At 40.2% G+C, this 22,353-nt stretch overlaps 1 protein-coding gene across 2 annotated transcripts in view; it reads left to right on the forward strand.

Annotated features, from left to right (window-relative positions):
• Positions 1 to 22,353, forward strand: part of ATRN (attractin) — a 265,369-nt gene that overhangs the window by 80,868 nt on the left and 162,148 nt on the right. For both annotated transcript variants that reach the window (XR_012639386.1, XM_074951939.1), the window contains exons 4-8: positions 10,839 to 10,967; positions 15,169 to 15,374; positions 16,532 to 16,700; positions 18,173 to 18,263; positions 19,143 to 19,386. Coding sequence is in view for 1 of the 2 variants with exons in the window: in XM_074951939.1 (XP_074808040.1) it covers positions 10,839 to 10,967; positions 15,169 to 15,374; positions 16,532 to 16,700; positions 18,173 to 18,263; positions 19,143 to 19,386 (839 nt within the window). In the remaining variant the exon portion in view is untranslated. The remainder of the gene's footprint in view (positions 1 to 10,838; positions 10,968 to 15,168; positions 15,375 to 16,531; positions 16,701 to 18,172; positions 18,264 to 19,142; positions 19,387 to 22,353) is intronic.

A 22,353-nucleotide genomic window follows, 5' to 3' on the forward strand; every position in this document is an offset into this window, starting at 1 on the left:
CTTACTCCAGAGTGATACTAAACATTGTTTAACATAATTATGGTTGGCCTGCCTTTTAAGGCAGCTATATTGTCAAATATTCATTACACATTTTCAAGACTTCGTACTTGTGTATAAAGGCTTATGCCATATGTTTTAGATCACGAGTATGATGCAATTCTGCAAATAGCAGTGTGAAGATCACCACATCATCCACCTTTTAGAGAGTTCTCAAAGAGGAATGTTGTCTAAGATTCCATACATGTTGGATTAAACAGTTAGTTCATGTGGTACCATCAAACATTCAAATCCATCCTGATTTTTCTCAGGTTTCTCTCTCAGCTGGATTAATTTATTCTCTTAAGCATCTTCACATATGTAGTCACTAGAGTTGTCTGGTTTATTTCTCCCACCCCTTACATTTTCAACAATTAAATACATGTTTGTAAAACTGTCTAAAGAATTTTGGTACTAAACAGTAACTTGATTACATCAGGGCTCACAGAGTATGACACACAGATGTGGAAAGGCCTACATGCCATTCAGAGAAAATGGAGAGAAATAAATTGAAAGAAGGGAAAAGCAGCAGGAGACAGAAGTGAAGAGTGACAGACATATATCTTAACTCTTGCCACATAAATCCTGAACACCACTTCCTCTAAAACGAGACATACCTGTCACCTTTCAGCCATTTTAAAAGTACTTTTCTTAACTTTATATCTGTTTTATTCTTTTTCTTATTACGTCTCATTCACTTTTTCTCTTCCATGTTCCTCCTCTGTCATTAATGTACTCCTTTCTTTTGCTTGTATTTTCTTCCTGATGTTGCTGATCCCAATTCTGTCCAATTCGGTATTGGCTATGCTTTTGATATTAATAGTACATGGTGGATGATCAGAGAGGCAGAGAAAGGTATGCTGTCCCTCTGGTCCATGAGGAGTTGTTCTGCCCTGGCTGAATTACACTGAAATCACTATTTTCATATGGCAGGGACATGCTGTTCCCGTAATCATCTTATGTAAAGGAAAACGGTACTCAAGCAACAAAGAGAAACTTATGAGACTTTTCATCTTTGATGTGTCGGAAGATAGTATCTCAAGGGAGATCATCTTCAGATCAGCAGTCTAAAATTTCAAAATGAAACAAGCGTCTCTTATGCATGAATAAACTATGAAAAAGAATTAATTGGGTGCTATTGATAAAAATTTCCAGGATCTGGGATAAAAAAAAATTCATCTGGCTTTCTTACAAAAAATGTTTTACAAAATCATGTTTTGTGGACATCCTGGAATGGAAATTGCCTAGACGAAACATCAGGTGATGATGCAGAATTTTGTGGCATGTCAATGAAATGAAGCATGTAGCACATACTTACTTTGGTAAGGTGCAGGCCACATGCCAGCTTCTAACAAGTAGTGTCTTTGGACCGTTTAGCTGTACTACCATAGCCAAAATGTGTTTTTTGTAACATGCATGGTGCAAACTATTGCAACTTCTTGTTTTCATTTTCAGGTGTCAAAACGTAGTGAAAACTTCTGATAATGGGCAGGAAGGGTCTGTAGTATTCCTAGTTGCTGAAGCAGGCAACCGTATAATAGCACCATTAATATGGAAGTACTTATGTGGGGACTGAGATTTTATAGGGAATTAGGACATTTAACCGTGGCTAATAGGATGGTTAGTAAAAGTTTCACTGCATATCGCTTTCCTGGGCTGAAAAACTCAAGGATAAATAGGAGCATTCTATTTATGTAGCCTTGTGAACCAGTCTTTGAATGAATTTGTTTTATTTTATATTCTGAAAGGGAATATAAAAATGCACATTTTTAACTTGGGAAAATGTTCCATTTTCAGCATTGCTTTTTAGTCAGTCCTGCCCTTATATGAAGCCAAGCTCATCTACATATCCCTGTAGAATCAGCTTCTTTACATGAGTGCTTCAGGACACTAAATTTCTACATGGTGCATGCCTGCATACAGAACTAACTGTTGCATCTAAAGTTTCCTTAGAAACAGTTCTCTCTCTTGCCAGTCAAGGTTTTGGGGGGAAGATTTGACTCTTCTATTTTTAATTTAAATTGGATTTAGCTACTATTAAAATATTGCTGATGGAAAATAGGTTAGAGGTTGGGGTGGGAGGAAGTTTGATGGAGATGAGGGAAAAGTTTTGCTGTTAGAAACAGAAAAGCAGAATATTAATTAAACTTTGGTGTTAAATACAGCGCTTTAATACATAAAGATAAAAATGGTTGTACGCATGTTGGGTGTCTATTTATCAGAGGGGGACTGACTATTTATTTTCTCATTGTTAAACTTAAAGAATTAGACCCTTCTCTTCAGATATTAAAGATTTTTTTTTTAGCAAACCCAGTAATGATTTAGTATAGAAAGGTGACATTTTCAAAAGAGCCAAAACCCTATTTTTCCATTGACTTAGGCCTTTAGGAGCTAAATCTCTTTTGAAAACTGCCGTTAGGCTCTTTTTTGAAAATTTTGCCTCAGACCTTAGGTGACCTTAGATGATCCAAATTTTTTCTATGGCACAGCAATACGGAGGAGTGAGAGAAAGAGGGAAGTATTTTCTTTAAGAGTAGAATTTCTGTTTTGAGACATCTTGAAGATTACTCCAGCCAGATATAAAAAAACTGGTTCCTTTAAGCTTTCCCACCTCGATTCTTTTTCCTACGTAGTTAAGATTGGTAGTCCATTGCTGACGATGATGACTATATTATTGGAGTTCTCATCTACGGCTACACATATGACTCTGAAGTCCGAACCATGATGCACAGAGTCGGCTGCACTGAGGGCATGGGAAGTCTGTATCTATGATGTTTGATGATGCAGCTCTGTGGTGCCTTTCACATATAGCCTGAAGATGATTTTGTCAATCCTGCTCAAATCTGTCACATGCTGATCTTGTCCAAGACCACCAGTGAGTCCTGTTCTGAGCCATTTGCTCAAGTTCTTTGGGATTGATATCAGCTCACTGGAGACTGCTCTTCAGATTAGCTTTGAAGTGCTTATACAGATGACCCTTCTTTCTTTTGCCCTGACTCAGCTCCCCGTAGAAGATCTGTTTTGGGAGATGGTGGTCTTCCATTATGATGACATGTCCAGTCCACCTAAGTTGTGCTCTCAGTAACTTTTCTTAGTGCTGGTAGTGTTTGCTCTCTCAAGGACCTTAATATTGGTCACTCTGTCCTGCTAGCGAATGCTCATTATTGAGTGGAGGGAGTGCATGTGAAATTGCTGAAGCTGTTTAATGTGATGTCTATAGAGAGTCCACGTCTCCGATCCATACAGGAGAGATGTTAGAACCACTTCACTGTAGATCTTCAATTTAGTGGAGAGATGAATGTTGTGTTGGTTAAGGACTTTTGTTCAGAGTTGGACAAGGGTCTGGCTGGCTTTACTAATTTTGGAGGAAATTTCCTTATCAAGGAATCGTCACTGGAGAGGTGCTGCCCAAATACTCAAACTGATCCATATGTTTCAGCTGTGCACCTTGGATGAAGATGGCTGGAACTGGGGCATGGGAATGTGGTGCTGGTTGGAACAAGACCTCTGTCTTCCCAAGACTGATGATGAGGCCAAAGAGCTGGGATGCTTCAGAAAATCTGTCAATGATGACATGAAGGTCATCATGTCTATAGGACATCAAGGCACAGTCATCTGCAAAAAATACCTGGATAAGAAGTCTCTCCAGCGTCTTGGTCTTAGCATTGAGGCGCTGAAGATCAAAGAGGGAGCCATCAAGCCAGTACCGGATATATATATCCCCTGATCCAAGTCCCTTGTGGCATGGCTGAGGACACAGACAAAGAACAAGTTGAACAGCACTGGAGCAAGTATGCAGCCTTGCTTCACTCCATTCGAGATTTAGAATGCGTCAGGAAAGTCACCACTGGCGAGCACTTGCACTGTCATCTTGTCATGGAACAGACGGATGATTTGTATGAACCTTCTTGGGCAGCCCAGTTTATGTAGAATAGCGCACAAACTCTCTCTCACCATATCAAAAGCAGATTGGTAAGAGCAGTGGTAACCTGCATATAGTCCCATTCACAGCACAAGTGCCCCAAGCTTAATAGAACAGCCTTCAACATAGCAAAGCTCAAGCACACCAACAATCAGGTGCAGTTTCAGTAGTCATTTGATGACCAGCTTTTTTCATGCTTGCCAGTCACTGGCAACCCAACAGAAAAATGGAACCAGTTCAAAGATGTGATAGTTAAGATTATACAAAGACCAAAAGCAGTATGTATTTTTCATCTGTTATGTTAGCTATGTGGTGGTATTGTAAATTTCAAAATAGATGATAATTTTGCAAATTATTATACTGGCTTGTTTGCTGAATGGCCTTATGCATCACGTTTCTAAAGATTCCAATTTCACCTTAGTGACTGTTTCATATACATTCTTATGTCGTTGGAGATATGTAATTATTTCTTGGGGATAGTGTATTTCATAGATTTTTTTTTTTTAATTGAATTTCATTCCAGAAGGGACCATTAGATTATTCAGTATGATCTCCTCTGTGTGTCAGCCACTAAATTTTCCCCAGGTACCCCTATTTTGAGCCCAATGACTTTAGTCAGACTGTAGCTATACCCCATCTCTCGCAGTGGCCTATCAGTGTTTCAGCAGGAGGAGAGAAAAACCCAGAGTACATCTGGCCAATTGTGTATTGCGGGAAATACAGATCCTTCTTGATCCTTATAGGTGACCAGCAAAAGCCCTGAAGCATGAGATTTGATTATACATAATGATACTGATCTCATTTGTAAAGCACTTTGAGAACTACTTATGAAAAGCGCTATGATAAGGGTGAGGTGGTATTATTATTTATTGTCTTAGGACAGAGCTGCAAGTGTTAAGAGCATGCTGAGAGCAATGCAGGCAAGCCTGTGATCCCCATGGCCCATAAAGGCAGGGAATGAGAAGGGGAATTCATATATTCAGATTCCAAGGTCAGAAGGGACCACTACAATCATGCAGTCTGACACCTTGCCACACTCCACGCTGTGCACAGGGCGTAGAATATCTCCCAAAGCTTAATTAAAGCCCATCTTTTAAAAAGATATCTAATCTCTTTTAAAGATTCCAGGCAATGGAGACCACCACTACTTCTGCGAGTGATGGTCCCTGTGTGTATTGCACTCGAGGTGTGCATGCACTGTGTGCATCTAAGACCAGAAGATTTTTCATTGGCAGTGTCTATTGGTCCACGCCTGCGCCTTTCACCACCTCATGCTTCAAACAGAGGGCCTAAAGGGCACATGGACTGCCTGCCTCTCTGGTTCCTTTCTACTGCCATTAGACTAGACTTCTCAGTGTCCATAGCTTTGCTGGTATTCCTGTTAAAAAAATCCATTTTTCTTGTAATCAGTTGTTCTCTAATAGATATATTTTTGTTAGAATAGCATTAGAATGGGCCTGGGGGGTCTGTCCCCCTCCCGGTCCCCCTTCCTCTTTGGTGTCACGTAATAAGCCCAAGATCTCAGGATTCAGGAACTGTGGTGTGACACTTTGTGGGGTTACCCTAGATGTTTGGGGTGAATCACTACCATCAGGAGAAACTCTCCCCGACCAGCTGTTGGCAAAACAAGCACTCCTCTCCAGGCTCCAAAAGCCCCGATCTTTCTCTGTGCAAGCTCTCTATTTGCATACCCCACTTGTTACACTTGAGTGCCCAGTCGTTTATATTTTGAACACCAGCAAAGTACACTGATCCTCTGCCTCCTGGGAAGCAATGCTCCCCAGTTCACTGTTTCACCTGAGTTCAATGCTGTCCATAGCACAAGGCACTTAGTCAGGTTTATAGTAAAACCAAGTTGTAGTTTATTTAACAGAACTTGAGATAAAGATTCAAATAAAAGCAAGTATGAAGATCTGGAAGCATGAGGTTACAGTAAAGAAAAACATAATATGCAAATGATGGTCTGTACTTATTAATAAGTTACTTTCCTGTCTAGTAAGGTATTTCTCACCCAATGAGTAGTCCTTGAAGCTATATCTTTCATAAGACACCTCTGCTGGCAGAGTTTCTCCTCTCTAATGGATAACCCCTTGTGCCATGTCTTCTGTTCTCATACAGTTACAGGCTATTGTCTCGTAATCTAGGTGGCCCCCTCTTCAGAGAACCCTCCTGAGGTTTATTTGTCTTCGTCAATACGTAAGTCTCCATGTAGACAGACAGTAAATGAAGTGCTGTCTCCCTGGAGGTCCATTGTTCTTAATGTTGAATGTGTTAACCCTGAGATCCTGCCACATCTCAGATGACAAGTTTCTCTTCAACAGTTTTCCAACCTAATAGTCTGCATTTTCCATCTTCCATGAACTATTTCCCATGTAAACATCACTCAGTAATCATGACAATCAGATTTTTAGTGGACTGCACACTACCCTTTTCCACGTAATACTGAGAAAATGGTCAGACACAGATGTACTCTAGCCAGGGCATGCCTTTTACACGTCACCTGCCCAAGGGTCATCCTGGTTAGTGATTTGCACGACACTAGCCTTCATTGCCTTGGGGAATCCAACATCCACTCTCAGTGCAAATCTGCCTCTCCTTTTCCCCTCTGAACCCATCAGTCCTGGGAGTTTCAGCTCAGGAGATGGAATGGTCAATGAGACCCTAGTCCAACCCTGGGTCATCAGACCCCATGTCCATCTGCTGCAGGCTACCAAAAGTGCCCCTTTGAGCATGGTTTTACCCGACTCTGGAATCACAGAGGGCAGAGCTAAGGACTCTAGGAAACAGGAGGAGAAGAGCAAGAATACTCACAAAAAGTGAGAGAAATCCCCTTCTAAATCTTCGTCTAGGAAGAAGACCTCTTTCCCCTACACCCTCCAAGTCCGGCAATACTCTGCGCCCGAGTATGGAGCTCAAAAGGAGAACAGATCTCGCTCATTGGCACAGGGAGCCAAAAATGCACTGAAACAGCCAGCCACTGAAGGGTTGGAACCAGCATCAGTGTGGCTGAGGGAGGGAAGAGAATGAACACCCCTTACACAGAAGCTCCATACTCTGGCTGTTTATCAGGCCTTGGCTTTCTACCTGCAGAACACAAAACCCTTCAGGAAATCTCCAAGACTATTCATCTCCTTTGTTCAATCTTCTCACGGTCTTTGCATGTGCTTTGCTGTGAGCTGGCAGTGACCACTACCCTCTCAAGGTGAGAGCCCATTCAACCAGAGACCAGGCTACCTCAGTGTTCCCCTTCTTGAGGTCTGTAGAGCAGCAATATGAGGTTCTGCATACCTTAGTAGTCATTGTGCCCTGGAACAAGCTTTTTCAGCAGACACATCCTTTGGCACAGCGGTCCTGCAATTATGGTACAGCAGGGTTCCTTGCATCTTCCTCCTCAAGGAGTACTGCTTAGAAGTCTCAGAGTAGCAGCCGTGTTAGTCTGTATTCGCAAAAAGAAAAGGAGTACTTGTGGCACCTTAGAGACTAACCAATTTATTTGAGCATAAGCTTTCGTGAGCTACAGCTCACTTCATCGGATGCATACTGTGGAAAGTGTAGAAGATCTTTTTATATACACACAAAGCATGAAAAAATGGGTGTTATCATACACACTGTAAGGAGAGTGATCACTTAAGATGAGCTATTACCAGCAGGAGAGCGGGGTGGGGGGGGCGGGAGGGGAGAAAACCTTTTGTAGTGATAATCAGGGTGGGCCATTTCCAGCAGTTAACCAGAACGTCTGAGGAACAGTGGGGGGTGGGCGGAAATAAACATGGGGAAATAGTTTTACTTTGTGCAATGACCCATCCACTCCCAGTCTCTATTCAAGCCTAAGTTAATTGTATCCAGTTTGCAAATTAATTCCAGTTCAGCAGTCTCTCGTTGGAGTCTGTTTTTGAAGTCTTTTTGTTAAAAAATTGCCACTTTTAGGTCTGTAATCGAGTCTGGTCACTCTGTCATTCTGGTTAACTGCTGGAAATGGCCCACCCTGATTATCACTACAAAAGGTTTTCTTCCCTCTCTCTCACCCCCCCCCCCCCCCCGCTCTCCTGCTGGTAATAGCTCATCTTAAGTGATCACTCTCCTTACAGTGTGTATGATAACACCCATTTTTTCATGTTCTCTGTGTATATAAATCTCCTCACTGTATTTTCCACTGCATGCATCCGATGAAGTGAGCTGTAGCTCACGAAAGCTTATGCTCAGATAAATTAGTTAGTCTCTAAGGTGCCACAAGTACTCCTTTTCTTTTTGCTTAGAAGTCAACTCAAGGAGAATACACATAGAATCATAGAATATCAGGGTTGGAAGGGACCCCAGAAGGTCATCTAGTCCAACCCCCTGCTCGAAGCAGGACCAATTCCCAGTTAAATCATTCCAGCCAGGGCTTTGTCAAGCCTGACCTTAAAAACCTCTAAGGAAGGAGATTCTACCACCTCCCTAGGTAACGCATTCCAGTGTTTCACCACCCTCTTAGTGAAAAAGTTTTTCCTAATATCCAATCTAAACCTCCCCCATTGCAACTTGAGACCATTACTCCTCGTTCTGTCATCTGCTACCATTGAGAACAGTCTAGAGCCATCCTCTGTGGAACCCCCTTTCAGGTAGTTGAAAGCAGCTATCAAATCCCCCCTCATTCTTCTCTTCTGCAGACTAAACAATCCCAGCTCCCTCAGCCTCTCCTCATAAGTCATGTGCTCTAGACCCCTAATCATTTTTGTTGCCCTTCGCTGGACTCTCTCCAATTTATCCACATCCTTCTTGTAGTGTGGGGCCCAAAACTGGACACAGTACTCCAGATGAGGCCTCACCAGTGTCGAATAGAGGGGAACGATCACGTCCCTCGATCTGCTGGCTATGCCCCTACTTATACATCCCAAAATGCCATTGGCCTTCTTGGCAACAAGGGCACACTGCTGACTCATATCCAGCTTCTCGTCCACTGTCACCCCTAGGTCCTTTTCCGCAGAACTGCTGCCTAGCCATTCGGTCCCTAGTCTGTAGCGGTGCATTGGATTCTTCCATCCTAAGTGCAGGACCCTGCACTTATCCTTATTGAACCTCATCAGATTTCTTTTGGCCCAATCCTCCAATTTGTCTAGGTCCTTCTGTATCCTATCCCTCCCCTCCAGCGTATCTACCACTCCTCCCAGTTTAGTATCATCTGCAAATTTGCTGAGAGTGCAATCCACACCATCCTCCAGATCATTTATGAAGATATTGAACAAAACCGGCCCCAGGACCGACCCCTGGGCCCATAGGGACCATCACTCGAAGAAAAGAGGTTACTTACCTTACAGTAACTGAAGTTTTTGAGATATGTGGTCCCTAAGTGTATTCCACTACCCACTCTCCTTCCCCTTTTCTTTGGATGTTTTCCTGAGGTGATTTGTGGTAGAGAAGAACTAGAGAGGCAGTCATTCTGCGCCACCCCTTGTGCCCTTGATTTGGAGCACAAGGAGGTGATGGGCATAGGTGTGGACCAATGGACACTTTTAATGAAAAATCTTTGTCTCAGGTGCCTGGAGCACATGCATACCTTGAGTGGAATACACATATGGACAATACATTTTATAACACAAAGAACTCCTGTTATACAATACAAGAACAAGAAGACAAGACAAAAACTCCTGTTCTGGCAGGTAACCAGAATTTCCGCATGTAAGCTGTTAGAATGTTTAATTACCCTCACTGCTAGGAAATTGCGTCTTATTTTAAGGTTGAACTTCAGCTTTCAGTCATTTAATCTTGTTATGCCTTTTCAGCAAGGTTGAAAGCCCCTGGTATCTGATATCTTTTCCATGTGTAGAATGCAACATAGTGATCAAGTCACCTGTCACCCTTCTCTTTGATAAGCCAAATAAATTGAGCTCCTTAACCCTTTCATCATAAGGCTTATTTTCTAGCCCCTGGATTATTTTTGTGTCCTTCCTTGTAAATACTGCAGAGTTCAGCATTCTTCTTGACATGCGTAGAGCAGAACTGGTCACAGCACTCCAGTAAGCAGTCCTGTCAATGTTGTGTCTACAAAGGCAAGATTGCTTTCCTACTTCTACTTAATTTTCCCCTTTTAATACATCCAAAGGTCACATTGCACCCCTTTTTTTGCCACACTATTGCACTGAGAGCTCATGTTGAGGTGATTATTTACAATGATCCCATAGTCTCTGAGTCGCTGCTTTCCAACACTGTCTCCCATCCTTCATTCTTTGTTCCCAGCATTAGTCTACATTAAAATAGATTTTGTTGGATTCTGAGCATATAAAGAGGAGATTCAGATCACTTTGTAATAGTAATTGGTGTTCTTTATTTACTATCCCACCAATCTTTGTCATTTGCAAAACCAGCAAAGATTTTTTTAGCATCATCTAGATAGTTGATAAAAATGTCAAATAGCTTTGGACCAAGAACTGATCCCTGTTGGAGCCTGCTAGAAATGTCCCACTCATTGATATCTTCCCATTAGCAACCACATTTTGAGAACTGTCAATGGCTAGTTCTTAATCCGTTTAATTGTGTCCTATTAATTCTATGTAATGCAATTTTTTTTAAATCAGAATGTCATGTGAGACTAAGTTAATTGCTTTGGAGAAATCCAGGGTATATTTAAGGAGTTAAGGGCTTTATCATTTTTTCCCCCCTCAAGATATTTTTAAGGCGTTTCTTCAACAAAACACTAAATCTGATAATATTTCCGTATTAAAGTCTTTGGTTATTATCGTAAATATGTAATACTTCAGTGATCAAATTTAAGAAATCATCCGGCTTGTGTCTTGAATTTATTTTTTTACACATAGTTGAGACACGTGTATAGTGGAATTACTATAACTGTTATGCTCCCATGACTGTATATGTAACATCGTACATTGTCTTTCTTTTTCAGTGGTCTTATTGTTCCTGAGAGGGAAGGCAATGAAACAATCCCAGAAGTTGTAGCCACTTCGGGCTATGTCCTACTCCATTTCTTTAGTGATGCTGCCTATAATTTGACAGGGTTCAACATCACCTATAAGTAAGTAATACTTCTTCCAAATGGTTTTGAGCAAATTTAAATGTTGCGTATTGAAAGAGCAGTCTAAATGCACTCCGAGGATGGATCAGGAGAGGTATTTCCAGTAGGGACAGGGAAGTATGAATTCCACAGTACAAGGCACTGGCAAGACAGTACGAGGCCTGGACAGCTGTGTACAGTTCTGGTCACCATGTTCAAGAAAGATGAGTTCAAACGGGAACAGGTGCAGAGAAGGATGATCGGGGATATGGAGAACCAATCTTATGGGACCAAGTATCAGAGGGGTAGCTGTGTTAGTCTGTATCCACAAAAACAACGAGGAGTCTGGTGGTACCTTAAAGACTGACAGATTTATTTGGGCATAAGCTTTCGTGAGTAAAAAACCCACTTCTTCAGATGCAACTGAAGAAATGGGTTTTTTACCCACAAAAGTTTATGCCTAAATAAATCTGTTAGTCTTTAAGGTGCTACCGGACTCCTCATTAATCTTATGGGAGAAGACTAAAAGAGCTTGGCTTGGTCAACATAGCAAAGCAAAGGCTGAGCGGGCAGAAAAGAGCTATTTAAACTGAAAGACCATGTTGGCACAAGAACAAATGGGGATAAACTGGTCAGGAATAAATTTAGGTTGGAAATTAGAAGGTGTCTAAGCATCGGAGAAGTGATGTTCTGGAACAGCGGTCTAATAGGAGAAGTGGGAGCAAACAACCTAACTAGTTTTAAGACAAAGCTTGATATGTTTATGAATGGGATGGCATGATAGCATTGCCTGAGACAGGAGGGATCTGGGCTCAATTACCCAGGAGGTACCTTCCTGTCCTATGATTCATGTCTTTTCTCTGTTTCTCTTGGCACTTGCAGCTGCCCTTGAAACATGAAACTGGAAGTTAATTTAAGTTTTAATCCTTCATTACCTTTTCTAGAAAGGTAAATATGCTCATGTGAACTTTTTGTAATGGATGGTTTAACACATGAAGTTAATAAATAGCTTATTTGGAAGGCCAAGAGGCAAATTAATCACATAATTTGTGTAAGGTGTCTAATATTCTGTCACTAGCATTAATCTCACATGTGGATTGTAAACTTGGGTAAATGCAACATGAGTAATAGTGACTATTTTTGAGCAAATGTTAGATTTCTACAATCACATGCAATCAATAGAATTTATCCCCTTTATGCATATGACTTCTTACCCTTTTTCTTTTCTCCTCCCTACATTCCTGCATACACACAAGAATTTCCCTCAGGCCACTGGACTAAACCTACAGTAAAGAGAATGTGTAGGGGCATCTCTAAAAAGCTTCAGACCATCTTAGTTCCAGTTGGTTACTGGGCTGCCTTAGTAGAGCTACCCCTCTGGGACTAATGACCATGAAGAAACTTCCTCACTTTTCCTGTTTATAATTTTAAGAGGCATTATGCATTGGTTCTTCGTGAACATTTGCTACAGTGTACTTTATGCTCAGTGCTGTTTTTTTTTTAAAATACCTTTAGGCTATTCCCTAATGGGCTAATTATTTGCAGAATGGTCACTTTAGAGACATAAGTAGAAGAAGCTGGTGTACACATGCTAGTGGAGATTCTCATGGGTATTGGACATTTAATTGAATTTCTTGCTTTTGTGGCTGTTAACAGCCTCTGAATTTTATTTCAGTATAGTTGTGTCTGAGGATTTTGTGTGGAGTGGGATTTGTTTTACTGGGGGTGTGAATTGGTGTTCATGTGCAGGAATTTTTAGCTCTTGTTAACATTTAATGTTGGTTGGTTGGTTGAAGAAATTCAGTTGCAAATGGCTGTCTACAGAGCCCACAGGAAAAGTTTAAGCATCCCTGGTTGTTAAATGTGTATCAACCCGTGAAATGCATTTGTCATGTGAACCAGCTATCTATATTGGGCTGTTTTAAATAGGAAAAGAAGTCAGAAGCGAGTGGACGGAGTGCTGCTTACCCAGAGGAACATGGTATAGCTACAGCTAAGCTATCCGTGTCTTCCCAGGCTGTCCTTTGACTTAATACATTTTGTCTGCTAGAGAGCCCTTTGCTTAAACCCGCTGGCCAAGATTTTCAAAACTGGATACCTAAAGTTAGGCTCTTAATCCATATTTAAGCACCTAAGTAAGTGGTCTGTTTTTTTCCAAAAGGTGCTGAGCATCCAGCAGCTCTTGCTGACTGCAGTGGGAGGTGAGGATACTCAGCACTTTTTAAAGTCATGCCAAAACTTATTTAGCAGCCTTATTTTAGACATCTAATTTTGAAAATCTTGTTCACTCTGATACCAAAAACCATGATACCATCTACTGGCAGCTGCCAGTACTACATTGTGACAATAACAATGGCAGAACTGAAAAAAGCCAAAGAGAAGTGTGAGTGAAGAAAGCAGGCTGTGGCAAAAATATGAGGCCGTGTCTGCTTGAGATGTGGATGCATCTGTGGATCCCTCGTGAGTTTACATTTGTACAAGATGCACTGAAACAAACTGACTCTCGTACATCAGCTATGGTGGGAGACTCCAACATAACAATGCAAGGAATAAATTCGCTAACGGCTAAACTACCTTCCCTTAAAAGAAGGTGGATATAAACTTGCTATATTTAAGCTGTATTTTAAATTTCCCTTAATTCTACATGCTCAATCTCATTTCAGAAAATTTTCTTTTAAAAAATAAAATAAAAAATACTTGTTTTGATTTTTGATTGTTCTGTGTGTTATGGGTGAGAGACTTCCTTCTAATGTGTCCTTAACAGAAAGGATGCAAGGATTTTCTGTTTTTAAATTTGGATGTATTATAACCAGCTCAGAGTATTGTTGCTGGAGTTTGAATTCAAAGTCAAGCTTTGAAATTCACTCTGACCTTTACTATAATGGAGAGTGAAATCCTTTTATTTCATTTAGTCTTGGTGCAGTTGGTGTAATCTGTTACAGGACTATAGGTGCCAATTAATACTGGGTGCTCAGCACCCACCGGCGGCCCTGCCTATCAGCTCCTCCCCTTCCCCCCAGCGCCTCCCACTGACTGGTGATCAGCTGCTCAGCGGTGTTCAGGAGGCACTGGGCAGGAGGAGGTGGAGCAAGGGCAGGGTGTGCTTGGGGGAGAGGCAGAGCAGGGGCATGATGGTGTGGAGCCTTGGGGGAAGCGGTGGGGTGGGTGCGGGACCTGGGGTGGAGTGGGGTTCGAGCACCCCTGGGGAAATTAGAAAGTCAGAGCCTCTGTACAGGAGAATGGGGTTTTGGATAGTGACCCCTATCTTTGATTCATGTTGTTGAATGCAAGGTCAGTGGTTAATGAAACATCAGTTATCTACGATTTGATAAAGAATAAGGCCCCTTGAATGTGAATCTGTAACAGAGATATTGCTTAAAAATATTGGAGGACTAGTTTTGCCATAGTTGATTCCACTTGAATACTGTGTGCACCATGATTCAAGGGGATGTGTGTGGCTGGGTTATTGACATGCACCCTGTGGTGCATTTGTTAAGTGAGTCCCAGAATAAAGTGTAATTGGAACTACTTCTGATACATAAATCACACTCTTACCACAAAGCCCTCATGTGAGCTGATGAAATCCTTCACTGGTGGTGTTGAGGTGGTGTTGAGGTGATTTATTTTCATTATAAATAACTGACATGTATATGGATTGTATTAGAAGCGTTGCTGTAGATTTAACTTGTTAAGCGAGCCAGCTCTTTAAATTGTGGCCCAAATCAACAAAACTTTTTGCAAAGGTGGTTCAAATCCGAAAAGCATAACTTGTCAGTCAGTTATTTTGGGACTCTCAGCAAAGTACCAGTTGTTCTGCTGAGCACTAAGAATTTAGTTTCAGAGTAGCAGCCATGTTAGTCTGTATCCGCAAAAAGAACAGGAGTACTTGTGGCACCTTAGAGACTAACAAATTTGTTAGTCTCTAAGATGCCACAAGTACTCCTATTCTTTTTAAAAACTTAGTGAATCACTTAGTTTCCTCATCAGCTCATCTAATTTGGGACTCAGTTATAGAAATCGCTCTTAATGTTACTACTTAAAATATTAGCTAGACCAAAAACAAGTATAGACCCATAACTTTAAATCCTATCTCAGCATAGACATGTAGAACAGACATTTACACCTTTGTATTAACATTGTTCAGCAGCTCTTTGTGTAATAAGAGGCAAGACTTGGTAGTCAATTGAACTGCTGACAAACATAGTTTTCCCCATGTTTGCAGTTTCAACATGTGTCCCAATAATTGTTCTGGCCGAGGAGAGTGCAAACTCAGTAACGGCAGTAACACTGTTAAATGTGAATGTTCTGAACACTGGAAAGGAGAGGCGTGTGATATTCCTTATTGCACAGATGATTGTGGATATCCTGCGAGAGGTCAGTGCAACATGAATGGGACCAAAGGATGCTCGTGCTATTCAGACTGGCAAGGTAAGTGCCTTGATAAACAGGAAGCGATTTTTTTGCTGAGGGGGGGGATGCTTTTCCCTGTGGGACATTTGCAGTTAAATCAGGATTGCATGCTGCAGAGATTATAGTGTCTGGCAGATGTTTTCACTCAGCAGATGTTCTGATTCCACTCTCCTCCCTGCTGTACCTTGCTCACCTGCATACATCAGAGCCTTGATCCTGCTTTCTCAAACATTACCATGTATCTCTTTAAAAAAAAAAAAAAAAAGGTAAAAAAAAAAGTAAGTTACTGACCATATGAGCAAGTGAATGCGGTCTTAGAAGACGTAAGGATGTACGATTGTACCTGAAAGCAAAGTTGAGACTTCAGGTAGGATTTAACTTGTCTCAAAAATACATGAAACATATTTGTTTCTAATTCTGTTCAGGTACTGCCACACTGAAGTGTGGAGCTGTGCTCCATTTTTAATTAAAAAAACCTATAATTTCACCTCTTGCAATGTTCAGTTTCTCACATAAAATTGATTTTCTTTGTATATTTTAAGAGCTAAAATTAGTCAGTCACATAAAAAAAAAATCCCCAAATACTTTAAGAAGTGAATGTGTATAGTACTGAAATATAGCCACCTCTAGGGTTAAGCACAGCAGCTGTTTGACAGCATATAGCAACACTGCAAATTAGTTTACAGAAGGAATTGTGAATAGTATATTGGCAGAAACTTTAGAAGGAATTTAGATAAACAAAATTAAATTATCCAAATCCAGGGCACCAGGGATTATCCAAATTTACCAGAGCATCAAGGATAACGGTTCTACTCCTGGGGGAAAAACCTATGGAATGTTTAATGGCCACAGGTGATTAGGACCGAGATCTTATGTACACTGCATCTTATGTACACTGTGCCTCCAAATAATGTGTTAGAGGACTGGTTGAGTACTGTCAGAGAGGGAAGATTTCTCTCTACTGAATCCCCAGCTTCAGTGTTTTTGAGGTCTACCATCCAAGCATTGGGCTTAGGTTGTGAAATCTGCAATGAAATTGCCACCCAATATGGCACAGCTATAAGCTGCGTCCTTACTCTCCTACTTTTGAAGCTTTATTTTATCCATAAATGGTCACTTACACGTATGTTTGTAACAGTGTTTCTCAACATTTTAAACTTATTTTTCATTAAAAGGTCCTGGCTGTGCACTCCCTGTACCAGCTAATCAGTCGTTCTGGACTCGTGAGGAATACTCTAGTCCAAAGCTTCCCAGAGCGTCTCACAAAGCTGTTGTCAATGGCAATGTAATGTGGGTTGTTGGAGGCTACATGTTCAATCATTCCGATTCCCGTATGGTTTTAGCGTGAGTAAAACCCAAATACCTTGATATCATTTTTGTTTTTCCAACTACAAGATATTAGATGTCAAGAATTAATTTTAGAAAATATCACCCTGCAAACTGTGTCCAGACCTGTGCCCTGCGGAAAGCTAGGATCTGTCAACATGAGTTTACTAATGTTTGTTGGGAGCTAGTTTTGGAAAAACTTCATACAGAGTCCTGAGGTACAGTAAGTGCTGGCCTACTCCACCTTCCTGCAACACTATCCTGTCTTACTATTATTATTCTCTGTATATTCATCCATAAGCCCCACAAGTTCTGTCTTGCCTCACCTTCAGTGAGGCTGAGTCTACATCCTCTCAGAGGCCATCTGAATTAACTCATTCTAATAAAACAGTTTCTGCTGTTTAACCTGCATGATTTCAGGCTGTGACTGCTTAATGAAGCTCTATTGGCTGTTGAAATGGATATTTGAACTTAGAAAGAGAGGAAGCATATCCCAGTGGATGGGGCACTAGACTGGGACGGACTCACTGTATGACTTTGAGCAAGTCATTTAAACTCTGTGCCCTCATCTGTAAAATGAGGATGACACCCACTGTTGTGAAGAATATTGTTATATCTTTTATACCATTATCATTAAGTGCACACTGATAATCTCTGTGGAAAGCTTTTAAACCACCTCTTGATCCAGATAGTGTTACAAAATAACAGGTATAGGGCCTAATTCTGCCCTAAAATGCATACATATAGCTTCCGTCAGCTTCAGTGAGAGTCATGCATTCAGAACTTGGGACAGCGTTTGGTCCATAAGTAGCAGTTTCTCTAAGCCATGCTTGAAGGTCATTTGAAAATTCACGTATCATTGCAAGGCAGTCCATCCTCATTTTCACTAGCTACTTTTTCAAAGTCTTGCCTTGTTTTTTCGTCTCACTAAACACATGCGGATAGACTTCATTAAAGATTTATCTTAAAGCTGATTTTTCTTTACATGAATGTAAGCATTGCAAATATAGCTACTTCCCTAGATGTAAAGCCAATGAACTTTTTTTGTGATGGGGTCTTTCTCTTGTTGATTTCCCTTGCCAAATTAAGTTTAGAGAGAGTTTTTATGGTTGAATGATGAAAGTGTAATTAAAAAATACTATGCTATGAATACTGACGGTTTCCTGTAGAAATGTTGGAGTTTACCCTGAGCTTTTGTAAAACCTATTTTTGACACACCTCAGATCCTCAGTTGGTATAAATTGGTATAGCTCCGTCTGAATGTTGTCACTCTTGGTTTTGCGTAGAAGTATGGTAAAGAAATAAAAGTATATTTGTTTAAAGTATACTGCTTAAGTTTGACTTTTATCCATAAAAGATTTTTTTATATATAATTTGTAACAATGTGTCTTCATACTTTTATTAATAAATCTTTCCTAACAAATCCTGAGAAGGACTGGTAAATTTGTATATAAATTACACAGAAAAATCTCAAATTCTCATTTATACAGGTATGACCTTGTTTCTGAGGAGTGGCTTCCACTGAACAGCACTGTGAACTCTGTAGAGATTAGATATGGTCATTCATTGGCGTTACATGAGGTAGGTAGTTTTATTAGTGCTAATTAAATCTTGCTTTCAGTTGTTTTAGTTCTGTGTATATAATGCCTTGGGAGAAGCATTGCTTACCTAGCTGAGTGGCAAGGGCAGCCCAAGGGATAAAAGAAAAGAAAAGAAAAAGTTCACGTTAAGGTAATCCTACCAGACAGTTAAATTTAGTGGCATATACATTACGTTGGAATTTTTTTGAATACAAATACAAAGAATATGGCTGGATGTGTCATTTGTATATTAGCATAATTTCAGACTTGGTCATCTTTTGTTAGATTCTAACTGCTTAAATAATTTGAGGCTCTTCACTTGCTTAGTAGTCATAGACTTTTAAAATAATATACTTTTCATTTTTATTTTTCTTGAGGTAGAGAGGATAGCATAGGGAACTTACCTTTTTTCCTCCTTAAGTACGTTGTACATCAGACAACATAATTTGAATAAGACCAGGAGGAGATGGACAGATGTTGCCCTAGATTTGCATTGGCCTTGTTAAACTCTGCCATAACTCCTTAATAGTTAACAAGAAAAAGGTACATTACTGTCGTCCTTTTCCAGAGTGAGGCTGAGGAGAATTCAAATAGTTTTATTTACCTTATACTTAGAAGGAAAAATGAGAGACAGTTTTTCTTAATTTTTGTTTAACGTCAGTGAAATGGTTGCATCTTCCATAATGCTTAGGAGACTTTTTCATTTAACTTTCCATCAGCATTAGCAGGAATTATCAGTAGAAATCTGCACACATTGCACAATATGTGGTGGACATTTGTTGGGGAACTATAAACCATAACAGTTTGTTTCTTTTGTATGTGTGGTGTGTTAATGGCCAAAAAGTCTGACCATTTCTTTATTAAACCAACTTTTTTCCAGAATAAAATCTATATGTATGGAGGAAAAATAGATGCAACAGGGAATGTGACCAATCAGCTGTGGGTATTCCATATACACAATGAGTCATGGGTTCAAGTGACCCCAGAAGCCAAGGAGCAGTATGCAGTTGTTGGCCACTCAGCACACATTGTCACTCTGGAAGATGGCAGTGTTGTTATGCTCGTCATCTTTGGGCACTGCCCTCTGTATGGATATATCAGCAATATGCAGGAATACAACCTTGGTAGGTACAGTCTTACCACTTGCTTGTGTTTCAGTGTTCAGTTTGCAACCATTAATCAGATCCATGCAAAAACAGAATATTGAACTTATTGATGTTCAACTTCCTCCTTTTTTTCTACACTATATTTTTTAGAACTTGAATCTAATGCCTTGTACAAAATGCTTGAATATCTGTACAGTGACTAGAAAGGCATGTACCCCTTAAGGCTATCCAGTATATGTGACAGAACTGCAATGAAGTATGAGGCAAGTTTAACTGATTATGAAGCAACCTTGAGTTTTTGTTGAAAGCATTCTAAAAATATACAGCAAAGTAGAAATGTAACTAAAATACCAGGAATACCACACTCTTGCAGGGCTTGTGGAGAGTCTTTCTGGGCTGTGGAAAGTGTTGGTGGCTCCCGACCCTGGTGTCTCCCTACCATGCCTCCAGAATGAAACCTCAAACTCTCCAGGGTTTTTTCTTGATGTTTAGAAAGCTACAAACTCTTTTGTAGCAGCTTTCATTATGCATGATTTGTGAATAATTGAGTCAGATTCATTATAAAATGAATTTAAAACAAATCTGTTCTTTACTTGCAAGTGGGATGCCGTTTCTTCTTGTGTATATATATCTCTGCATTCAGTACCTAGTGCCCAGATAAAACGTTTTGTAGCATCATCCTCTTAGGGGGTGACTGGATTCATATTTCATGCATTGTATTTCACACATATGCATACCTTCATCAAAAGCTATTTGTATCTCAGAAGTTCATCAGTTTTTAGAGACGTTCAGATATAAAAGTTAGACTGTAAACTCTCCTAGATGGTTGCTGTGTCCTGCTGTATTTATATACAATGTCCAAGACAGTAAGGCACTGACCTCAATTGGTGCCTATGAGTATTAGCGTACTATAAACAGCAAATCATAATTTTTGCAGTATATTATTGGTTTATACATTGTATTCATATATGTGTTAGCTCTTCCAGTTCATTTTCATAAATAACTTTTTTACTTCCTTAATTCATTGAAGTTTTATCTTGATTTTAAGGCATAGTACCCAACATTTGGTTGGGGCCAAATTTTGTAGTTAGCCACTGCAGAGTTTTTTTACTAGTCCTCCTTTAAATCTCTAATGTCACGGTCCTGGAATTAGTTTGACTTTTTGATTTACCTGGAGAACTTTTTGTTTAATCTAGGCATGCAGTGCCATTAGGTAACATGCTGGGATGTAGTTACTGTATCTGAAATAGCTGATGATAGGAATTTGTGATTTTCTTAAGAAGTGAGCAAAAGCAAACAAGATTTCTAGACTGCCATGTTGAATGTTGGCGTCAGAGGCTATGGCAAATATGGATACCAAAATCTCCCTTATGGGTCATTCAAATTATCTGCATTACTTCGGCAAAAATGCTATACAGCTGATTGTGGCCTAGTATTAAAGCTGAGAAGAGGCATTTTTCCCCCTGTGCCACCCTCTCCTTTAAATAGAAACAGTCCAAAACTTTTTTCGGTATCTAGGAAACACAGTCTCCTGATATATGAACAACAACTGTGTCCTGATTTATTGTCAGAGGCAATGATTCTTATAGAAACCAACCAAGAGACAGTCTTGGTTCATTAGGGGAGTCTCCTTCATCCTCAGTTTTATATTTCCTGTATGGAAAAATCCCTTTGGGGAGATAGACTTGTAGTCAGAGCTAGAGACTGCTGCTTTAGAAAATTATGATGTGGGAACTCGGATATGGTTTTCTTCCTAGTTCTTAAAGACACTCAGGTGCATAAAGAAAAGGAGTACTTGTGGCACCTTAGAGACTAACCAATTTATTTGAGCATAAGCTTTCGTGAGCTACAGCTCTAAGTCTCTAAGGTGCCACAAGTCCTCCTTTTCTTTTTGCGAATACAGACTAACACAGCTGTTACTCTGAAACCTGTCAGGTGCATAAGTTTCCAAAGGCTACATCATTCGTTTCCTTTAATTTTTGGGAAAAAGTCCTTGCATATCTGTCAGAACCCTGAATTTATTTTGTTTCTTCCCGTATTTGCCTGCCTTGGGAAGTCTGCATAGCATTTCATTCAGAGCCTCTCAGCATTGCTCCTTGCTTGGAAAAAAAAAAGTTTCTGTGTTTAGTTGAGTAAAATGCTTCTCTCAGGCTTATGATGTTTCCTTTGTTATGCTCCCAAACCCTGCCATTCCAGAGAGTCATGGACCAGGGCCATCAATCACACCTGGGCTCTCAACCTTGGCTATGAAGAACACTATAGTTAGGCCACCAGGCGGGCATTCTTTTAAAAAATATATCCCAGTGAGTTTGGCTTCTATGCTTTCTTGACTAACATCTGTAGAATATTCAAAAAAAGTGCTTTTGGATACCATAACAAATCAAGTCACTTTAGTGGTGATATGATGTCACCGAAATGTGACAGATTATTTTAATGTTTTTTATATTTCACTCTCTTGGCTTGTCTTTGAAGTTTAATGAATGACTGTTGGAGGAGAATGCTTATGGTCTAATTCAGGGGTAGGCAACCTATGGCACGCGTGTCAAAGGTGGCACATGAGCTGATTTTCAGTGGCACTCACACTGCCCGGGTCCTGGCCATCGCTCCGGGGGGCTCTGCATTTTAATTTAATTTTAAATGAAGCTTCTTAAACACTTTAAAAGCCTTATTTACTTCACATACAACAATAGTTTAGTTATATATTATAGACTTATAGAAAGAAAGAGACCTTCTAAAAATGTTAAAATGTATTACTGGCACGCGAAACCTTAAATTAGAGTGAATAAATGAAGACTCGGCACACGTCTTCTGAAAGGTTGCCGACCCCTGGTCTAATTAAAAGAATCAGACAGCACAACACCTCTTGGCAGCTAACTTACCCACTGAGTAGGCACTTTTTTTTTCCTTTGAGGAGTAACTTAGACTGGCTCTTAAACAGTAAAAGACAAAGAGAGGCTGTAGCTATGGCGTATGCAGTGCTAATGG

This window comes from Natator depressus, chromosome 4 (genome assembly GCF_965152275.1).
Source record: "Natator depressus isolate rNatDep1 chromosome 4, rNatDep2.hap1, whole genome shotgun sequence".
Taxonomy (NCBI): domain Eukaryota; kingdom Metazoa; phylum Chordata; order Testudines; family Cheloniidae; genus Natator; species Natator depressus.